The 23,863-nt window shown below is 40.4% G+C and overlaps 1 protein-coding gene across 1 annotated transcript; it reads right to left on the reverse strand.

Annotated features, from left to right (window-relative positions):
* Window positions 1-11,547: 11,547 nt before the first annotated feature.
* Window positions 11,548-19,359, reverse strand: slc35g2b (solute carrier family 35 member G2b). The gene is made up of 2 exons (XM_062992038.1): window positions 19,119-19,359; window positions 11,548-13,044 (listed from the first exon to the last, which is right to left on the reverse strand). Exon 2 carries the CDS (start codon window positions 13,020-13,022, stop codon window positions 11,778-11,780), a length of 1,245 nt encoding a protein of 414 aa, XP_062848108.1. The 5' UTR covers window positions 13,023-13,044; window positions 19,119-19,359; the 3' UTR covers window positions 11,548-11,777.
* Between the last annotated feature and the right edge of the window lie 4,504 nt (window positions 19,360-23,863).

The following is a 23,863-nucleotide window of genomic DNA, read 5'->3' on the forward strand; positions in this document are numbered from 1 at the left end:
TATAATAGTCTGGAAGACAATTTGTGATTCAATGAACTTCTTTATTGTTTTACTGAACTAAAATGTGTAGGGTGTTTGCTATGACAAACAGAAAGTGGCTCCAAGTTCCCGGTGCTATTGTTTTATTTGCACACATAAGAAATATTTACAAACGCGTTGACAAACAAAAACCAAAGCTGGTTGACATAAGTAACCCCATTGACCTCAGTCAACTAAAAGGCAGTATCCAATGAGATAAGCTTTAGACCATAGCATTCTCACTATAAGGCTGTAGCTGCGAAGCTACCTATGACTTTCCGCCATGTTTTTCCTTCCCTCCTCACTTCCTTTTGCTTTAACCTTCTACCCGTTAAAGTCCCGGACCAGCACAGACCCCGTCAACACCCAGATCATCTCCACACAACAGGTAAGTATTTATTAAAGCAATAAGCCACGAGAGACCGTGCGTTACTGCGATTTTATCACGAGGAAGGATGTTTTGGCACGACTCAAAGCGGCGTGCCTAAAACGTCTTTCCCTGTGATAAAATCATAGCAGTCTCGAGTAAAACGGCGGTCAACGTAAAATATAATAAAATACAACAATGTTCAATTTATAAATGTTTTTGTTTACAAAAAGCATTCTTCCGCGAAATCAGGTAGTCCGTTAACAGTGTTGCTAGGCAACATGAGGGCGAACATAACATTCGCAATAAACATTCCTCCACAAACACTATTACACTATTTCTTGGACGAAACACCAGCTTAATGATCAGGATTACTGTTTATATTAATCTGGACATTTCCATGTACTGTATAGTACATGACTTAAAATAGTGTTCAACCAAGTTTGTACTTTTTCTTTTCAGTGGCGTATTAATATGGAATGATATGAGGTGGTCATAGGTGCGCGTATATCGGGGATTTTACAACGGCTTAGAACGCGGCTCAGCCAATCAGATTTTAGGACCGGAACTATCCGTTTTATAATTACACTATTTACAATGGATAAATTAGTCTAGTTTCCTGTTAATCAATACAGAAAGACTTGGTGATGTGTAAGGAGTGCTTACAGTACATCATCACACATGTATTTTGACTTTGTACTTACAAAAGTTTGTATTTATATACAGTGGGGGAAATAAGTATTTGATCCCCTGCTGATTTTGTAAGTTTACCCCCTTACAAAGACTTGAACAGTCTATAATTTTTATGGAAGGTTTATTTTAACAGAGAGAGACAGAATATCAACAAAAAATCCAGAAAAAAAACATTAAATAAAAGTTATAAATTAATTTGTATTTAATTAAGGGAAATAAGTATTTGATCCCCTACCAACCAGCAAGAATTCTGACCCCCACAGACCGGTTATGTGCACAAAAGGCACACAAATTAGTCCTGTCCCTGTATAAAAGACTCCTGTCACAGAATCAGTTTCTTCCGTTCAAATCTCTCGACCACCATGGGCAAGACCAAAGAGCTATCAAAGGACGTCAGGGACAAGATTGTAGACCTGCACAAGGCTGGAATGGGCTACAAGACCATCAGCAAGAAGCTTGGTGAGAAAGAGGAAAATTCGAAAATGGAAGAAATACAAGATCACAGTCAATCACCCTCACTCTGGAGCTCCATGCAAGATCTCACCTGGTGGGGTAAGAATGATTCTGAGAAAGGTGAGGTCAGTCCAGAATTACACGGGAGGAGCTTCAAGTCTTTGTAAGGGGGTAAACTTACAAAATCAGCAGGGGATCAAATACTTATTTCCCCCACTGTAAGTGGGTATATGAACTGTAGTTATATTAAACAACAAAAAATGAAAAATAATTTTTCCAATTTTATTGATTACTGATGTATTTCTTTTATTTCAATTTCATCCAGCATCATAGTTGTTATTTTTATAAATTGTATGTGTCTGTGTATTTTATGTACTTCATATTACCTGTAGTATACAGAAAATGTTTATATTTCACTAAATGACCTGTTGAAAAAGTGTCATCTTATACGTATAATAGTAAAATTTCCCATTTACAACTTTAGAAAGCTTTGTTTTCCCACTGTTTTAGCACACTTGGTACACTATACACTACACTGTACACTATTCACAGGGTCAAAGCCCTATAAATAAATTCCTATTTAATAAATAATAACAATAATATAATAATAGTAGGCCTTTGAGTCGTGCAGCAGTCTATTATGTTATCACCTTGGTTCAAATCTAAGCAGTAAGGGGGAGAAGGAGGGTGGCCAAAGCTCTGCAATAGATTGGCATTATTGCATGGCACTCAGTCACATCACGTCACTACGCCTCCATCGTTTTGCATGGTTGGCCACACTGATGAATCCAATTTCATTAATGCCCGTGGTCAGTGGTCATCATCTTCCTGTTCACAACTTACAGTATGCAGTTTCTAATGCACTTGTTCTCAAAAGCATGATTGTATCTTTCTTCCTCGTTCTTTAATGCCCAGGCTTCACATCCATATGTGGCTACAGGCCAGACCAAGGCTTTTATGAGTCAAAGCTTGGTGACTGTGCTAACTGGCTTGTTTTTCCAAATCCTTGTCAATTTGACCATCACCACCACGCCCATTGCCATTCTTGACTTTACCTTACCAGCACATTCTAAGGTATTTGATACTATACTTCCCAAATATAAGGAGTTCACCTGTTCCAATCTTCTACCTTCCACCTTTATCTCCAGAACTTCGGAATCTTTGTTTATCATCACTTTCTTTATTCTGCATTCATCAGTATTTTATTTTACTTTGCAGCTTTCTCAATACGACACACCAGTTGCTATAGTTGTTCTGGTTATGTGACCAAAAATACATATCTAAGATTGCTAATGGTCTTTTCACTAATCCTACATCCTCTGGCAAATCCTTATCACTTCTTCTCCAAGAATGTTAAACAGACATGGTGAGGCGTTACATCCAACCAGACCCACCACAACCCTGACCAGGATAATGCAACTGAGGAAAATGAAATGAATAATAATAGGACTATGAGTAGGAATTCAGTTTTAGGTCACTTACCAGCTTTCAGTTTTGTTGTTTAGTTAGATTTTGGTTGCAAATGGGATTTTTTGGTGGCTGAGTAGTAATTGTATTTGGTTGGTGACCTGTTATTAGTGAATCATTTTAGGTTGTCTCACCAGTTGTACTACTTTTACTACTTTTTAGAAGATTTAATTTTGTAAGAGTATCTGTGGCACCACCTAAACAGGCATCAAGGCATCAACTTTGGAAATCATTGCATTACACTGTAGTTAAATACTTTTGGTGCTCTAAGACCTACAAGTAGATTGTAATAATAGGTTGTGTAATAGATTGTATAGGGCAGTTGTAGCCTAGTGGTTAAGAAACTGGACTAGTAATCAAAAGGTTGCTGGTTTAAGCCCCAACACTGCCAGGTTGCCACTGTTGGGCCCTTGAGCAAGGCCCTTAACCCTCAATTGCTTAGACAGTATACTGTCACAGTACTGTAAGTCGCTTTGAATAAAAGCATTTGCTAAATGCCGAAAATGTAAATGTAATACGATTCAGTACAAACAGGTTGCTCTAAATATGAGGTGTGTTTGTGAATGTGTCAGTGGTGCTATTGGCCAGTTGGGCATCTTTATACAGACATGATTGGCTACGTGGGCGGCGCGGTGGCTTGGTGGGTAGCACTGTTGCCTCACAGCAAGAAGGTCCTGGGTTTGATCCCCAGTTGGGGCAGTGTGGAGTTTGCATGTTCTCCCCATGTCTGTGTGGGTTTCCTTCAGGAGCTTCGGTTTTCTCCCACAGTCAAAAGACATGCAAGTGAGGTGAATTGGAGATTCAAAATTGTCCATGACTGTGTTCGACATTAAACTTGTGAACTGATGAATCTTGTGTAACCAGTAAGTACTGTTTCTGTCATGAATGTAACTAAAGTGTGTAAAACATGACGTAAAAATCCTAATAAATAAATAAATAATAGATTGGCTACATCTGAAGGAGGGATGCCAAAGGCCCTGCGATGGATTGGCGTCCTGTTTGGGGTGTGTTACTGCATTGCTCCCAGTAATTCCGGGTTACTCAGACCCAGTGCAACCCTGACTAGAATAAAGCGGTGGTAAAACATAAAAATTTAATCTAAAATAAAATGAGGACTATGAAACCTATTTGGCATATTAACAATCTTTACAGCAATTCCAGTCACTCCAACCTTTTTCATCCTGAGCAAATTAGACGTACATACATTAAAAGCCCTCACAATAATAGAAAACAAACTTCACGTTTATTCCAGCAGCTAGTGTCTGCTAAGAGCCTCCATGTTCCGTCATTCTTGGAATCACTCATTATGTTCATGTGTATTATGCATTTTTCATATTATAATGGATGCATTAATTAAAATGTGTTTTTGTGTCTCCTTTTATTTGTTTTAATGGTGCAGAGCTCACAGTGGAGGGAGCTGAATGGAGGGTGCATGACACTTCAGGATGCAATCTGTTTCCTGCACAGACAGATGGACCCTTTCTACCCATAGTGCAGAACCCCTCCTATTCCCTTACATAGTGTCGTACTGCTTAATATGATGGCTGCATGTACACACTCCTTTTAACAGACTTGCACAATAATCCTATACTTTGGAAATAAATGCTCAAAGAGTACCATGTCTTATTTAATATGCTCATTTTAATTCAAATAAAACCTATTATTATATTATTTTACAATTTATTAACATGTATAAATAGCTAAAAGTAGTTTTATATCATTACTGTATGCAATGTGATCACTTTGATGTTGTAGAATTCATGAGATTGACACAATATTCATTCATTCATTTTCTCATCCACTTATTCAATTAGGGTCGCGGGGGTGTGCTGGAGCCTATTCCGGCTTTTAAATGGGCGCAAGGCACACAGTAACACCCTGGACGGGGCGCCAGTCCATCGCAGGGCAGACACACATACACACACATACACACACATACACACACATACACACACATACACACACACACACACACACACACACACACACTCCCATTCACTTATAGGGCAATTCAGTGTCTCCAATTAACCTGACTGCATGTTTTTGGACTGTGGGAGGAAACCGCAGATCCTGGAGGAAACCCATGCAGACACGGGGAGAACATGCAAACTGCGCACAGAAAGTACTCGGACCGCCCTGCCTGGGGATCGAACCCAGGACCTTCTTGCTGTGAGGCGACAGTGCTACCCACTAAGCCACCGTGCCGCCCGACACTTAATATGTATTCCTTTATTAGGGATTGCTTATTTTTATTCATGATACACGACAACAATTTCATATGTAACATATACTGTAGAAGGCTGTATTATATGTAAGGCTTATATTTAAGAGCAACCAACACAGCACATTAAATGCTCTTAAGCGCCACCTGGTGGCCATGTGAGAAATTGACAGCTCTATTAATATGCAGTCCCACCAAAGCGTCCCAGCTTCTTTTTGTCATTGTGGAGGACTTTACGTAGAGTGGGAATTATACAGTGAACTGGAAAGGGAGGCAACTTTTTCTCCAGGACGTAAAGGAAACCAGTACAGCGCAGGTACGTGCTTCATTGAAGTTTTACAGTACTTACAATATCTGGCTTGTTTAATGTAATGTCTAGAGTATGAAGGTGATACACCATCTAGACCTGTGCCTGACTAACATTAAAGGCATTGACCACCCAATAATCTAAATTTGTCAAACTCTAAAATTAAATCCATATTCCATACATGGCAAAACTTGTATTAAACAAGCTGGATAGCTAGAGTTGGATTATTTATTTATTTATTAGGATTTTACACACTTTGGTTACATTCATGACAGAAACGCTCGTTGCTCATTACACAAGCTTCATCAGTTCACAAGTTTTAATGTCAAACACAGTCATGGACAATTTTGTACCTCCAGTTCACCTCACTTGCATGTCTTTGGACTGTGGGAGGAAAACAGAGCTCGCGGAGGAAACCCATGCAGACACAGGGAGAGCATGAAAACTCCACACAGAAAGAACCCGGACCTCCCCACCTGGAGATCGAACCCAGGACCTTCTTTCTGTGAGGCAACAGTGCTACCCACTGAACCACCATGCCGCCTGCTAGAGGTGTGTTACACTTGTATTAAAATATATTAAACAAGCTAGATAACTAGCTACTTACGTCAAGTTTTTACAATAGACATTGTCTCAAAGAAACTTTACAAAATCCAGGACCAACAGATACAAAAAAACCCTGTTGAGCAAGCCGAGAGCGACAGTGGCAAGAAAAAAAATAACTCCCTGAAAATTACAGAAAGAAACCTTGAGAGGAACCAGACTCAGCAGGGCCCATCCTTCTTGGGTGGTCTGGAGGATACTTTAAATAAATAGGATTTACACAAATCATACAAACACAAAAATAAAATGAGCTAAAAGTTATAACTGGCAATAAATAAATAATAATAGAGTTATTATTCAGTCCAGTCTGCAATAAAGTCTGTAGTGAGTTCTTGTCATTCTTGGTGCAAATACTCCAGGCTCGTCACATCCGGCAGGAGCAGCATTGTTGGCACGGCAGTCTCGACTTCAATCCTTAACAGGTAAACAGGTTTCCATCAGAACCACCTCGGGGTAAAACAACAGAGAATGTAGTTAAAATGCACAATGCTAGTTGAGTAAAATATCAGTTTTACAGAGAGTTTTAGACTCTGGCAGCCCTAATTATTACAGCATAACTAAAAGGGAGAGCGAGTAGGTAACAAGGTCATGAAGGCTTTTACAGGACATCAGCGCCCACCTTCCCACCGTCATCAAACCTGAGTGATCGGACAAGAGAGGCAGAACGACAGCAACCCAACATCCCTGATCACCACAAGTTTCTATGACCAAGAACCCCCAAGCTCTGCGCCTTTGTCTATACTAATCAAAAACATACATTAACATACAGTGCCCTCTTTGGCTTGTGCAACTGCAACATTAATTAAGACGTGATTAATAATGAAAGTAAAGAAGGGAGATAAGACATGAAATGGTATGGTCCACTATAGGGGTGTTTGAAATCTTATTCCCTTTTTAAAATTTAGCTTTATTGAATTTTTTGGGGAATTTGGAATTGTGGCTGCTGATTGTGGCTCAGGAAAGTGTTCACCCTGTTTTACAGAGCTTGCAGATTTAAGCTTCAGTGATGCCATAAGCAGGGGTGGCAGGGAACTGGAAGCTTTGTAAGCTCATTTAGAGACAAGGGCAGTTAACGCCTTCTCCAAGCATGCTGATCTGCTCAGTGATCTTAAGGTGATTCAGCCTCACACATTGAACACCTTGAATTGGAACGTGGATCAGTGTGTGATTTGACAAATGCGTTTTTGACTGAATAGACACAAATGAACTAGACACAAATGATCACAAATCATAGATCACAAATGAAGGCGGCACAGTGGGTAGCACTTTCTTCTCACAGCAGGAAATGTTCATGGTCAATTCCCTGGTTGGGCAGCCAGAGTACTTTCTATGTGGAGTTTTCAAGTTCTTCCTGTGTCTATTTGGCAAACTGGAGCTACTAACATTGCATTTAGTGTAAGGGTCTGTAAATATCTGTGTGTCTTTGCCCTGTGAGAAACTGGCAACCAGGGTGTTTCCTACCCTTTCACCCAATAATCAGACCCACTGTGACCCTGGCCAGGAAAAAGCAGCAGTAAAACAAACAATAAATGAATGAATGACTCCTAAATACCATGGGAAACCTTCTTTAAAGAGTTGAATATATGCTGTTACATGCAGATGGTACAGTTAGCATTAATGTTAATGCACAGGAACACCTACACTAAAACAATTGAAGTATGGTGGATAGCAGGGCTGCCACATTAATAATGACCTACGTAGGCTATTTCTAAGCACTAACCAGAATTACTGCAAACACCTCTTTTGTGGGTTTTATTAAAAGCTTATTTAAGGCAGGTGTACAGCATGAGCAGTAACTAAACCACAAAAAAACCTGTTCAGAAGCAAAATAAACAAAGCTCTCTAAAACTGATAGTTACTGATAGTGAAAAGGTTAGGCTACCCATTAGCCATTATGTTGCTAACTTATTAAATACTCACCCATATAAAGGCAGCACTGGAGCTCTAAAATCTCAGTGTACTTTTCTGCATTAATGCTGCTATCACAGAAGTGATGGATGGTTCTTTTCGTACTTACTCCAGAGCACACAACTTCCATTTCATCCAAAAAAAATGTAAAAAAAAAAAAAAAAAAAAAAAAGTACATGTAAATGTAAACAAGTAAATGTAATATTTTTATTAGGGATAATAATGAGTTATACTTATATAGCGCCTTTAACCATGCTCAAGGACGCTTTACAACAACAACAACCCGATGTCCTGATCAAGTTTTTGGTTCCCAAACCCGATCCCAATCATTAATTTTGATCCTGATCCGATACCAAGTCTCAAACTGATACTTGTATTTTCTAGATATTGTCTAGATAAGAACTAGATAATACTGTTCACACAGTGCACACTTCAAGTACATTACAGTTATTCAAATTAATCCAATGTATATGTTTAACAACTGAATAGCTCTGCAGTGCTGTAGGAAAAAACCTGCCTGCATCCAAGCTATTGCTTAATGTTCTTTTATTTTTACAAAATTAAAGTAAACAAACTAAGTGCAGCATTGTAGTAGTAAAACTAGAACACTCAAAATGAAGTGAAGGTTCTTTTTGAGGAAAATCAGCATCTCTGCCGTGTTAGCGGACAGCTGGTTCCTCTTCTCATCATATAATGATAAACTCGCTGTATTCGACCGAGTGTTTATTTTTTAGGTGCCATATTAAATTGGTAGTAATTGTAGATTGTTTGGTTAAATGATATCTGGTTTGTTTCTTATGAGCCACCGTACTTGTATGCGTGTTGTAACTGTAACAAACTTTTCTGTGGTTGTATTGTGACAATGGTTTGATGGACGTTTCTACACAAAGTGAGTGTGTTTTGACCCTTTGGGCTTCCATAGTGCATGGAATAGCGTGCTTGGCTAACGCGATGACTCAAGCTGTCCGCTATTCGGTACCGTAACAGAAGAAGTTAATAAAGTGTTTTGCTCCCGACAATTTGTGAATATACCGTGTATTTATTTCTTTATTAAGCAAGTGCATCACTACAATGCTCGGTTACATAACTAAGCCAATCAGAGTGCTTGATACTGAGATGTTGTTCAGTCTTGTAACTCGTGCTATATGTTATGGTCCTGAAGTTTTCATACTCGGATTAAAAGTTATTGTTTTGTAAACCGGAGTGATCCTTGACTCACACACCATATAAATAGTAAAATTCTACAGTAATGAACGCAGCTCTGCTCCTACCGCCTCGTGAAACGCTCACATTGCAGACATTACACTTCATTGTTGGACTTGTTTCACTTTCCAATTTAAAGTATTTCCACACAGCAGACATGCTGACGTAAAACAAAGGATCGGGCTTAGGATCGGCCTTAGTAAAGCCGATACCGATCAGTTAAAAAATGCCTTGATTGAGACATCCCTAATTTTTATAGTTTATTTTTTTTGTTAGTTTTAATAAATTGCTTTCTAAACTGTGAAAAATTGTTTATTGTTTTAACAGTGATGAAGAAAATGTAATTTACTTCTAAATTGTTATTTACAGTCTACTGTTTATTCAATTTTAGTATTTAACGACTGGCTCAGATCTCCAAAACTACAGCTCTTGTAGGGTGTTCCCCAATGGTCTGCAGTGGTCAGTATCTATTAAAAGTGGTCCAAGGAAGGAACAGTGGTAAACCGGCGACAGGGTCATGTTCGGCCAGGGCTCATTGATGCACGTGGGGAGCGAAGGCTGGCCCGTGTGGTCCGATCCAACAGACGAGCTACTGTAGCTCAAATTGCTGAAGAAGTTAATGCTGGTTCTGACAGAAAGGTGTCAGAATACACAGTGCATCACAGTTGCAGGGCTGTTTTGGCAGCAAAAGGGAGACCAACACAATATTAGGAAGGTGGTCATAATGTTATGCCTCATCGGTGTAGTCTTTAACTGTTTTCAAGAAAAATATGATTTTTTTTAATGCTCTTGTATAATGAAGCCCACTCTGGTACTAAAAAGCCAAATGTGAGAGTTTATTTAATGTTCTTTGCTTTGCCAGTAATAGTGCTTTGTGTTTCTATAAAAGCAACACAAACACAGAGTGTGAATAATATAAAAGATACCCATGACCTCCTCTTTATCTCAAACCACACATCCTCTTTCAGTCTTCCAGCTTCTCTCAGCCAGAGTCTAATGATTACTTTGTAATTCCAACAAGAAAAATCAATCACAGTACATTTAGAGCATCAGCCAGGCTTTTGGTTCTCCTCTGCATTATAAGTATGCAGAAAAAGTATTTTGGATTTAAAAGGTCACTTGATAAAAAGAAGAAAAGGAAAGTCTTTACCATGCTTTTAATTGAATGTGGAAATTGATGTGTGAGTGAGAAGAATTTATTTTTTCAGTGTGTGAAGGATATCTCAGAAAATTATTACTATGCATAATAGTATGTTATGTATTTTAAATTATACTATGCTATTAAAAATAACTACCCCTTTTTAGCTAGCCTTTATTATTACACATGAATCTTTCTGACCAAACATATTAAAAAACAGAGTATATAAACTGAGCAAAACTTCAGCCATAACATTAAAATCACCTCCTTGTTTCTACACTCACTGTCCATTTTATCGGCTTCACTTACCATATAGAAGCACTATGTAGTTCTACAATTACTGACTGTAGTCCATCTGTTTCTCTGCATGCTTTGTTGGCCCCCTTTCATGCTGTTCTTTAATGGTCAGAACTCTCCCAGGACCACTACAGAGCAGGTATTATTTGGGTGGTGGATCATTCTCAGCACTGCAGTGACACTGACATGGTGGTGGTGTGTTAGTGTGTGTTGTGCTGGTATGAGTGGATAAGACACAGCAGCGCTGCTGGAGTTTTTAAACACCTCACTGTCACTGCTGGACTGAGAATAGTCCACCAACCAAAAATATCCAGCCAACAGCACCCCATGGGCAGCATCCTGTGACCACTGATGAAGGTCTAGAAGATGACCAACTCAAACAGCAGCAATAGATGAGTGATCGTCTCTGACTTTACATCTACAAGGTGGACCAACTAGGTAGGAGTGTCTAACAGAGTGGACAGTGAGTGGACATGGTATTTAAAAACTCCAGCAGCGCTGCTGTGTCTGATCCACTCATACCAGCACAACGCACACTAACACACCACCACCATGTCAGTGTCACTGCAGTGCTGAGAATGATCCACCACCTAAATAATACCTGCTCTGTGGTGGTCCTGTGGGGATCCTGACCATTAAAGAACAGCATGAAAGGGGGCTAACAAAGCATGCAGAGAAACAGATGTACTACAGTCAGTAACTATAAAGTGCTCATATATGGTAGGTGGAGCTGATAAAATGGACAGTGAGTGTAGAAACAAGGTGGTTTTAATGTTATGGCTGATCAGTGTATATACCAAACCAGTACAAACCAAAGCCTGCTAACTTGAAATATTGACACTAACAAATAATGCCAAAAAAGGAAATACAACTAGAGGGAGACACCATGGGTCTTTTTTATTTTACACATTAACACTTGGCAAAGACATTATACCACTGACAATATTTCAACAGCACTATACAAAATAACTAGAATACAAGACATTCATTGATGTCATGGCGTGCCAGAGGGCAGTGGGATTGGGGAGGGGGGTAGAACACTACACAAACAGACACACTTAGCCTTACACACTCACATACACACAACACTGTAATGGCATTCTCATTTAATTGGTGAGTCAAGAATCTCTTGGTAATCCTGCCGAATTGCCCTCCCCACCCAGTAAAGTTTGAGGCCTGTGAGTACAAAGACACTAATCATGATGACTAACGCACCAATGATGTCATAAGCAGATGGCACCATGTGCAGCACGACCAACTGCAGAAACATAGCCACAACGATCTCCAGGTGCTGCACGGTGCTCACTAAAGCAGGGTGGAACTTGTTCAGTGCATAGTAGACCCCAAGAAATGCAACGGTGGAACAGATGCAGATGCCAATCAAGTAGCCCCAGGTCTCGCCATCCAAAGGGATGATTGGTTCCTGCATGGCAAACATGGTGGATGCTCCCCAAACCGTTCCCGTCCAGCCAAAGGTGAAAAGTGCCGTCCACATGCTCACACGCTCCTTAATGGCGCGGTACACGATCATGGACAGGGCGGCAGTCAGACCTGCCATAACTGTCATGGTATATCCGAACGCCTCTTTCCAGAAGCCTACAGGTGACGTTTCTTCATCTGCGATGTTTGGGATCATGACCAGACACAAGCCGAAGAGGCTGCCCACTACTGTAACGATATCCGTGTATCCCAGCCTCTCGTCTACAAGCAGGAAGGCAAGGATGGCACTGAAGACTGTCGTCGTGGCTCTCCACATGATGGTACCGTTGCTTGGAGGGACTATTGCAAATGACGTGTAGGCACACGTGATTGAAATGACATTGCAAACTCCGTAGAAGAAGAGGCGCAAACGATACCCCTTCGGACCGAACGGGGCTTCCTTGTAGTACAGCACCACCAATATGGACAACACTTGAATGACTGAGCGAATGAAAATGAGCTCTAACGAGGGCACTTTGGAGCGATCTGCCGCGAGCCGCGTTATCAGGGCGACACAGCCGTGAGCGACAGCAGCACCGAACAGCACCCCCCATGTGACTCTCGATGCTAAAACCGAGGCCTCACCAAAACTAGCCAGCTGACCACCTACACCTTTGGTTTGCTCTTCTGATTTAGAATGCACATCCATTGTTCCAAAGAAAGTCCTGCCACGCACAGAGTCTGACACCAGCCTTTTGCTGGGGGTGTTTTCCATAAAGGAGCCAAAGTCCTCAAAGGAAGGTGCATCATCGTAACCCTCGTCCCCCGGCTGAGGAAAGTGTGTGGCATATTTCACAGTCACTGTACTGGGATGGATTTTGACTCGTTTCTTGGAGCCATACTGCTGACCGGTTGTTGATGGATCCATGTTTCTTGCTTCAGTTAGGGAACTAAAGTAAAGCAAAACAACAAGAAGAAGTTATTTACTGAGAATAGTGACAACGTTGGCATCAATCAATCAAAGACAAAACTTGGTGTACATAGGTGGCACTGTGGTAAACTGCACTAACCCATAATTGCTGGGATCCAGTGTTTGTATACACTTATACACTGACCAGCCATAACATTAAAACCACCTCCTCGTTTCTACACTCACTGTCCATTTTATCAGCTCCACTTACCATATAGGAGCACTTTGTACTTCTACAATTACTGACTGTAGTCCATCTGTTTCTCTGCATACTGTTTTAGCCTGCTTTCACCCTGTTCTTCAATGGTCAGGACCCCCACAGGACCACCACAGAGAAGGTATTATTTAGGTGGTGGATCATTCTCAGTACTGCAGTGACACTTACATGGTGGTGGTATGTTAGTGTGTGTTGTGCTGGAGTTTTTAAACACCTCACTGTCACTGCTGGACTGAGAATAGTCCACCAACCAAAAATATCCAGCCAACAGCACCCAGTGGGCAGCGTCCTGTGACCACTGATGAAGTTCTAGAAGATGACCAACTCAAACAGCAGCAATAGATGAGTGATCGTCTCTGACTTTACATTTACAAGGTGAACCAACTAGGTAGGAGTGTCTAATAAAGTGGACAGTGAGTGGACACGGTATTTAAAACCTCCAGCAGCGCTGCTGTGTCTGATCCACTCATACCAGCACAACACACACTAACACACCACCACCATGTCAGTGTCACTGCAGTGCTGAGAATAATACCTGCTCTGTGGTGGTCCTGTGGGGGTTCTGACCATTAAAGAACAGGGTGAAAGCAGGCTAAAAAAAGTATGTAGAGAAACAGATGGACTACAGTCAGTAATTGTAGAACTGCAAAGTGCTCTTATATGGTAAGTGGAGCTGATAAAATGAACAGTGAGTGTAGAAACAAGGAGGTGGTTTTAATGTTATGGCTGATCAGTGTATTTGACATGCCATATTTCCAGAAAACCTTCAATAAACTGAAGTAAGACCTTTTATTTGTGTCTTGGGTGGCACTGTGGTAAACTGCACTGGCCCATTATTGCTGGGATCCAGTGTTTGTATACGCTTATATATGCTATGCTATGCATATGCTATGCGAATTTGCTGTACATCATAATACATACAGTAAATTTAGACTGCTAAAAGGATGTCATTGTTAGTGTAACAGGTTTACCTGGCATGGAGATCAGTAGGGAGGCTTGATTTACAGAGTTAGGCCCATTTGCCATGCCATTTAGACCATGTACATTTTCAGCATTTAGCTGAGGCATTTACCCAAAGCGACTTATAGTTCTGACAGTATACAATCTAAGCAATTGAGGGTTAAGGGCCTTGCTTAAGGGCCCAACAGTGGCAACATGGCAATGGTGGGGCTTAAATCAGCAACCTTTTGATTACTAGGCAGTACCTTAACCACTAAGCTACAACTGCCGTACAAGACCAGCAAGGGGCATGGAAGCACAGATTATTTACTGTATTGGTTACTTTAATCGACACTCTCTGTGCCACACTAAGCATTAATTCACACCAAGTGTAAATCCTCCTGTTTAATCATAGTTTCTATATCAAATTGCTGCTGGCTTCTTTGTTGGAAACCTGCTCTGTGGTTTGAAACAGATATGCCGTGCTTGATCTGGTTCTGTTTTCCGCCGGCGCAGATGCCTACACTCTTTTGGGAACTCAGCCGGTGCTGCAGCACTTTTTGCCCATCACAACATAACCCCTTCTGCATGGCAAGTTGTCTCTAAAGGTGGCGAGACAATATTTTGTGAGGATCTTGCGGGCTGCACCAATCAGTGGAATGGCTGTTCGGCTCATTTTATTGCCATTGAGCTTCTTTCCAAGGAAAATAATCTGTATTTTAGTGCCTCTCTGGCATCACTGTGCAGCTGCCCTGGCTGGTGGAGCTTTCTCCAGAGACAAGTTCCGCCTTCTTATATAATACACACGTCTATCTGTTTTTTCGCCTCTCTAAATTGGGCTGTGTTTTATTTTATTTTAATTTTCTTTATGCATTTTTTCTCCCTTTTTAGCACGTCCAATTGTCCGATTGAGTCATGCTTCCTCTCCACCAATGCCAATCCCTGCTCTGATTGAGAAGAATGAAGCTAACCCATGCCCCCTCTGACACGTGGGCAGCATGCCGTATGCATCTTATCACCTACACTTTGACGAGTGCAGTTCAACTCAGCACTGTGTACGGAGAGACACAACCTGACAGCACTCTTTTCTCATCTCTGTGCAGGCGCCATCAATTAGCCAGCAGTCGTAATTGCACTGGTTATGAGAGAGAGACCATATCTGGCTTAATCCCACCCATAGCTGAACAACAGGCCAATCGTTGTTCATGTGGCTGCTCAGCCTAGCCGGCAGGCAGAGCTGAGATTCGATACGATGGTTCCAGCGTGTGTTTTTACCGCTGCACCACCTGAGCGGCCGGGCTGTGGTTTTAAGTTGGTTTCTTTTATGTTTTTTATTTGTTTCCATTATTTTGGGCACCTTTTTTTACCACATTTTTCTTTTGTTTGTTTGTTTAGCCACTGTTTTGTTCTACCTTGGTTAAGCATCCTATATGGATGGGTTCAGAATACCTGGCACCACTGGCAAGGCCTGACCCACCCATTACAATTAGACTGGTATTTTGTATCAGCTTCTACTCAGAACCAACAGTATTTGGACACGTGACCATGAGCTTGTTGGACATCCCATTTCAGAAACAAATGGTATTGAAATAGAGTGACCATTATCTAATCTTTTTAGCTATAACAGCCACTAGTAAGGCGAAGACTTCTCACAAGAGGTTAGAGAAGGTCTGTGGGAATTTCTGCCCATTCAGTCCAAAGAGCTGTGTATGTCTGGGCACTGATGTTGGTCATACAAGCCTCAATTAATGTTCCAGTTTATTTCCAAGCTGGTTAATGGGGCTGAGGTCAGGGCTCTGTGTAGGCTTTTCTTCATGTCTTTATATATCTTGCTTTGAAACCCAGTAATGCTGGAACAAAGTTGACAGCATATAATTTATATAATTGATTTTGTTTACCTGGAAGCCATTGTTGTGGCTAAAACACATACATTAGAAAATACAAGAGGTGTCCCAATACTTTTGTCTATATGCCTTGTATAGAAATAGAAGGGGGTTCGACTGGTTCATTCCAGAATCACTGCATAAAAACAGGACACAGGATTCAAATGTGTAAGAACTGGTACACAGTACTAGTATCTTCAACCATCTTGACTAAAACATAGTTTAACCCCACTCAAATGTAAGACACATTCTTACATAATTAACATCATAGTGCTTTATGGCTCCTCTTCTCTTTATGTGTTTCTCACTGCCCCATGTATAAGATTTCTATATTTAAATGCTGCCTTGCTACTTTAGTTGCACTTAACACACAGTGATTTGATTCAGTGTGATGGGGCACAAATCATGTAACAGGGAATTAAAATGAAAGTGGTGACAGGGGTGCAATGGAGAATAGAAAAACATATAGGTATGCTACATTTTGTAAGATTTATTATAAAAAAATGATGTTAAGCAATGTAGCCTAGTAGTAGTTATCAAAGCAAGACATATGGGAGGTATCCAGGGTCGACTCTCCCCAGTGAACACTGCCTGACCAAAGACTGACTTAATTAAAATTGACCCACAAAAGGAGATCCCTGCTGGTCTGTTTTGATCTGACATTTAAATATGCATTCTTCTTATCCATGATAGTCTGTTTTCTACATCTTTAATGTACCCTGTAACCCCCCTTTTACAGAATCAATGGGACATTTGAACTTGTACTTAACTGACAACAGTACAAAAACATTTCTATTGTTTTTACTGACCAACTTATTTGTATTTTTAAATATAAACACATTTAGAATTTGATGCCCACAACACACTCCAAAATTATATGCCTCTGCATCAATGGAACCTTCACACATATGCAAGTCACCCATGCTGTGGACACTGATGCACCCAACATGCCATGACAGAGGTTGGCTTTAACAGCTTTTGCTGATAACAGTCTGGATTGGTTTCCACTGACTTTTGGTCCATCTGAGATGAGCTGAGATGGGCTTGAGCATTTTTGTTGTATTTCTTGACGCAGCAGTGTACTGTAGTAAGTGACAACAGTTTTCTTTAGTACTCCCAAGACCATGTGGCTATAGTCATCCCAGTAGCATGACAGTTTCTTATTCAATGCCGTCTGAGTGGTTTCCAGAGATTTCTTCAGGTTACTTTAACAATAATAAGAACTGTAGCTGATGTATAAATAATTGACAAGGTTGGGTGAGAAATGTTCTTCTGACAAGCATGTAAATATCTGCATGAAGTTTGTTATAAGGTGGTAAGCTGTGACTTTGCTTGCAAGACTGAGCCTTTTGTTGGGTAATCATTTTATTTTTAATCATGATACTCTCAGTTATTCTACTAACTGTTTAGTCTCATTTTGCCAAAATGCTTTTATCCAAAGCAACCTCCAGGGTGTTTTTATTATAATTTAAAGATATGGACCTTGGTTAAGGGCCCAGCAGTTTTAGCTTTGTGTTTATGCAGCTAAACCTCTAAACACTGAACAAGAATACTAACAATTTAATCCTTGACCATTTATGCACTGCATTATTTATATACACATTTATATACACATTTTTATATTAGATCTAACAATAAATGTATTTCTGTGTTTCTATTCATCAGTTTCTAATGAAATCCAGACATCATAGGGACAGTGGTAGCCTAGTGGGTAAAGCTTTGGGCTATCAAGCGAAAGGTTAAGAGTTCAATTGCCAGCTCTGCCATGCAGCCCTTGACTCACTCTGCTCCAGGGGCGCCGTATGATGGCTGACCCTGTGCTCTGACCCCAGCTTCCAAATGAGCTGGGATATGCGAAGAAAATTTCATTGTACTGTACACATGTATATGTATATATGACAAATAAAGACATTTTACTCTATTCTATTTCCACTATTACTGTCCCATCACACTTCATTCGAATCATAGAAATTGATTAAAACAGAAATGGATTACATTGTTAATTATTTGACTAAGAAGGTAAATCACCAGTGTAGAAGCAAATTCATTCATTAGTGGTATTTTTCTTACGTACAGCACCATCTCCTTACCAGGCTACTACTCCTACTAGTACTAGTACTACTACTGCTACAGGGCAGCTGTAGCCTAGTGGTTAAGTTACTGGTCCAGTAACCAGAAGGTTGCCGGTTCAAGCCCCACCACTGCCAGGTTTCCACTGTGCAAGGCCCTTAACCCGCAAAGGCTTAGACAGTACTGTATATTGTCTAAGTAAGTCGTAAGTCGCTTTGGATAAAAGCGTCTGAAAATGTAAATGTACTACACGCTTTCTTCCGTGCGCATGCGCGTCTGAGCACCAGGGGGCGCCTCTGCCCTCTTGCTGTTTCTGTTTAAATTACAAATGCCAGGCTGTTCCTAATTTAGATCGACTGATAGAAGAAAATTTTATTTACATCCCTTTTAGAATCTGGTTGAGTGTTCACATCAAGAAAGCAATAATAATAATAATAATAATAATGACATACAAGATGTATTATATAATTACACAGATACATTTGGGTATTCATTTAAACTAAACAGAGCAACTGTAAAAAAATAAATAAATAAAAATGCATATTTTTTGTGCTATGCATTAATGAAAAAAATAAATAATAATAAATAAGATTCTTCCATTAGTAATGTCAGTTATATCGTGTTAACAAGCTTAATCTATAAACAGCCTGACAAGCTTGATCTATAATTTATAAAAGGAAATAATCAAACTTAATATACAGTTTAAAATTTGCCATTATGTGTTTAAATGTTTTATTTGCGTGTTATAAAATGCACCAGCTGCAAACCCAGTCAGACATGAAGTGAACCGTATCCTGCAGATATTATTATAGACTACAAGCGCACAATACAATTCATGTGCGTTTTTATTTTTAGCATCTACAATATTCGCACCCTCCTTCATTTGCTTTTTTAAATGTCTAAATACTCTATTCTGTAAATCAGAAGCAGTAGTAGATCTCTCACCTCTCAGTCAAACAGGCGGACCTTCTGATATCTCAGCTCCGCAGGATGAAACCAGAGCAGGAGGTATGTCGGGTTTAGGATGAGCAGCACTGCGCTGGTCCATGTTTCCCCATAATTCAGTTCCTCTTAGAGACACGGGAACACGGGTTTATAAGAATATAATGATATGAGAACAGAGGAAAAGAAAGGAGAAGGGATGCAGGAACACACAGTAGTGAGAGATGCGCGCTGCTGCTCCGAGATCTCAGCGCCTCTCTGTGCGCGACGTCAAGAGGGAAGAGAGAAGGGTGCGCCAATTTATCACCACAGTGTGCATGTCTGAACAGGTCTATCATATACATACATACATACATACATACATACATACATACATACATACATAGATACATACATACATTATATACACCAATCAGCCATAGTTTCTACACTCACTGTCCATTTTATTAGCTCCACTTATCATATAGAAGCACTTTGTAGTTCTACAATTGTAGATGGACTGTAGTCCATCTGTTTCTCTGCATGCTTTGTTAGCCCCCTTTCATGCTGTTCTTCAATGGTCAGGACTCTCCCAGGACCACCACAGAGCAGGTATTATTTAGGTGGTGAATCATTCTCAGCACTGCACTGACACTGACATGGTGGTGGTATGTTAGTGTGTGTTGTGCTGGTGTAAGTGGATAAGACACAGCAGCACTGCTGGAGTTTTTAAACACCTCACTGTCACTGCTGGACTGAGAATAGTCCACCAACCAAATATATCCAGCCAACAGCGCTCCACAGGCAGCGTCCTGTGACCACTGATGAAGGTCTAGAAGATGACCAACTCAAACAGCAGCAATAGAGGAGCGAGGAGTCTCTGACTTTACATCTACAAGGTGGACCAACTAGGTAGGAGTGTCTAATACAGTGGACAGTGAGTGGACACGGTGTTTAAAAACTCCAGCAGCGCTGCTGTGTCTGATCCACTCATACCAGAACAACACACACTAACACACCACCACCATGTCAGTGTCACTGCAGTGCTGAGAATGATCCACCACCATCCAATACCTGCTCTGTGGTTGTCCTCTGGGGGTCCCGACCATTGAAGAACAGGGTGAAAGCAGACTAAAAACTGTAAAGAAACAGATGGACTACAGTCAGTAATTGTAGAACTACAAAGTGCTTCTATATGGTAAGTGAAGCTGATAAAATGGACAGTGTGTGTAGAAACAAGGAGGTGGTTTTAATGTTATGGTTGATCGGTGTACATTGATACATAACTACATTATATACAGGTACATAGATTCAACCCCTGGCAAAAATTATGGAATCACCACTCTTGAAAGATGTTCTGTCAATTGTTTAATTTTGTAGAAAAAAAATAAAATCACAGACATGCCACAAAACTATCATTTCTCAAAATGTCAACCTTCTGGCATTAAGAAACAATAAAAAAAAGAAACAAATATAATAGTTGTGGTCAGTCACAATTGCTTTTTTTAGATCAAGTAGAGGAAAAAAATATGGAATCACTCAAATCTGAGGAAAAAATTATGGAATCACTCTGTAATTTGCAGTTTAAAAACAAAACATCTGCAGCAGATTAGATTTGCTAATTATTCTTCAGTTTAAAAAGAGTGCTCACACCTCGGAGAGCTGTTGCACAAAGCAGATTGTCATGAATCATGGTTCCAACACAAGATATGTCAGTTGAAACAAATGAGAGGATTATAAAACTCCTTCAAGAAGATAAATCATTGTGGAATGTCGCAAAATATGTTGGTTGTTCCCAGTAAGCTGTGTTTAAAATCTGGACCAAGTACAAACAAAATGGGAAGGTTGTAAAAGGGAAGCATACTGGTAGACTAAGTAAGACATCAAAGCATCAAGATAGAAAACAAAGCAATATGTCTTGAAAACAGAAAATGCACAACAAAACAAATGAGAAACAAGTGGCCGGAAAGTGGAGTCAATGTCTGTGACTGAACTGTAAGAAATCACCTAAAAGAAATGGGATTTACATACAGAAAAGCTAAACAAAAGCCATCATTAACACCTAAAAAGAAAAGAACAAGGTTAAAGTAGGCTAAAGAAAAGCAATCGTGGACTGTGGGTGACTGGATAAAAGTGATCTTCAGTGATGAATCGCGAATCTGCATTGGGCAAGGTGATGATGCTGGAACTTTTGTTTGGTGTCTGTCCAATGAAATTTATGAAGATAACTGCCTAAAGAAAACATGTTAATTTCCACAGTTGTTGATGATATGGGCCTGCATGTCGGGTAAAGGCACAGGGGAGATGGTCTTCAATAAATGCCAAAGTCCACATTGAAATTTTGGACGCTTTTCTTATTCCATCAGTTGAAAGGATGTTTGGTGATGATGACTTCATTTTTCAAGATGATAATGCATCTTGCCATAGGGCAAAGGACGTGAAAACTTTCCTTCAAGAAAACATATAATGTCAATGGCATGGCCTGCAAATAGTCCGGATCTCAATCCATTTGAAAATCTCTGGTGGAAATTGAAGAAAATGGTCAATGACAAGGTTCCAACCTGCAAAGCTGATCTGGCAACAGCAAGAGACAGTTGAAGGCAGATTGATGAAGAATACTGTTTGTCATTAGTTAACTCCATGCCTCATAGAGTTTAAACCATTATAAAAGCCAGAGGTGGTGCAACAAAGTAATAATGGTGCAGTGTTTTCTAATGATTCCATAATTTTTTCCTCAGATTTGAGTGATTCCATATTTTTTTCCTCTACTTGATCTAAAAAAAAGCAATTGTGACTGACCACAACTATTATATTTGTTTCTTTTTTAATTGTTTCTTAATGCCAGAGGGTTGGCAGTTTGAGAAATGATAGTTTTGTGGCATGTCTGTGATTTATTTTTTTTCTACAAAATTAAACAATTGACAGAACATCTTCCAAGAGTGGTGATTCCATAATTTTTGCCAGGGGTTGTATATACAGTGGGTAGCACTGTTGCCTCATAACAAGAAGGTCCTAGGTTTGATCCCCAGGTGTGGTGGTCTGGATGTCTGTGGGGAGTTTGCATGTTCTCCCCGTGTCTGCGTGGTTTCTGCATGGGTTTTTTCCAGGAGCTTTGGTTTTCTCCCACAGTCCAAAGACATGCAAGTGAGGTAAATTGTCCATGACTGTGTTTGACATTAAAACTTGTGAACTGATAAATCTTGTGTAATGAGTGACTACCATATCTGTCATGAATGTAACCAAAGTGTGTAAAACATGATGTTAAAATCCTAATAAACAAACAAACAAACAAAATCCTAATAAATAAATAACATACATACAAACATCATATACTTGCATACACACATTCATGTGTACATTATATACACTGCTCAAAAAAATTAAAAGAACACAATCATCACAGTATAACACTGAGTTAATTAAACTTTAGGGATATTAATCTATCAAGTTAGTAAGTGGTTGTGAATTGGCTTCACCTGCACCTTCATCCAAAGTGACCTACAGTACTGTGACAGTATATTGTCTAAGCAATTGAGGGTTAAGGGCCTTGCTTAAGGGCCCAACAGTGGCAACCTGGCAGTGGTGGGGCTTGAACCAGTGACCTTTCGATTACTAGTCCTGTACCTTAACCACTAAGCTACAACTGCCCAGCAAGGTACACTGGACAGCAAGGCAACCCCCAAAAAGGGAATGGTTTTGCCGGTGGTGGCCAAAGACAGTTACTGTCTTCTTATCCTTCTTGTACCCACAGCACATTCATGTTGCACAGGTAGTATACAGTAGCTCCACCAGAATGGCACATCCATACGTACCAGTGCAAGAAGGTTTGCTGTATCACCCAGCACAGTCTTAAGAGAAAGGTGGACATATCAGGACATGGGTTATTAGATGGGAAGAAAGCCCTAGACATGGCCGTATGGGGCATCAAACCAGCAGCACAAACTGTATCTGCCCCTTCGTGTAAGGAGGAACAGGAGGAGCACTACCAAAGCCCAACTAAATGACCTCAATGGGCAACTTGTGTGCAGGTTTTTACACCAATTCAGGGTGGCATAAGGGCCAGATGCCCTCCCTCTAGTGCAGGGGTTTCAACCTGTGGGGCACGCACGAGTACTTGTCTGGGGGGGGGCGTGGCATCACGAGATTATTATTGTGAACTGGTGAAGGGGAGGGGTGTGTGGCGGAAGGTTGAATACCCCTGCTCTAGTGGGACCTGTGCTCACAACCCAGCACCATTCAGCTTGATTGCCATTCGTCAGAAAATTGGCATGTCCACCATTATTCTCTTCACAGGTGTGAACTGGTTCACACTGAGCACATGTGACAGATGTGAAAGAGTAACCAGTTTGGCAGTGATGGTCTGAGGAGACATATCCTGAGTGTCACACAAACCCTTCATGTACCCTGACTGCTGTTAGTTATTGGGATAAAATCCTCAGACCCATTGTTAGACCTTACGGTGGTGCAGTGGGTCTTGGGTTCCTGCTCAAGCAGGACAGTTTCCTGCTTTATGTGGCCAGAGTGTGTGGGCAGTTCCTGGGTGAAAAAAGGTACTGTAATTAGCAGCAAAGTGCAAAAGCATATGTTGCCATTTAGGTGACCTCTTTTCCTAGAAAGGAAATGGTTGATTTAGTAAGATAAGCCATGCCTTATTTTGTAGACTGCTTGGGTGGTGCATCTAGCGCATTAGACCGCTGTGCCACCCAAATACCCTATGTTTTTAGTAGTAAACAGATTTAGACTGCAAGCAGGGCAGTTAAGAACACACA

Source organism: Trichomycterus rosablanca, chromosome 3 (genome assembly GCF_030014385.1).
Source record: "Trichomycterus rosablanca isolate fTriRos1 chromosome 3, fTriRos1.hap1, whole genome shotgun sequence".
Lineage (NCBI taxonomy): Eukaryota > Metazoa > Chordata > Actinopteri > Siluriformes > Trichomycteridae > Trichomycterus > Trichomycterus rosablanca.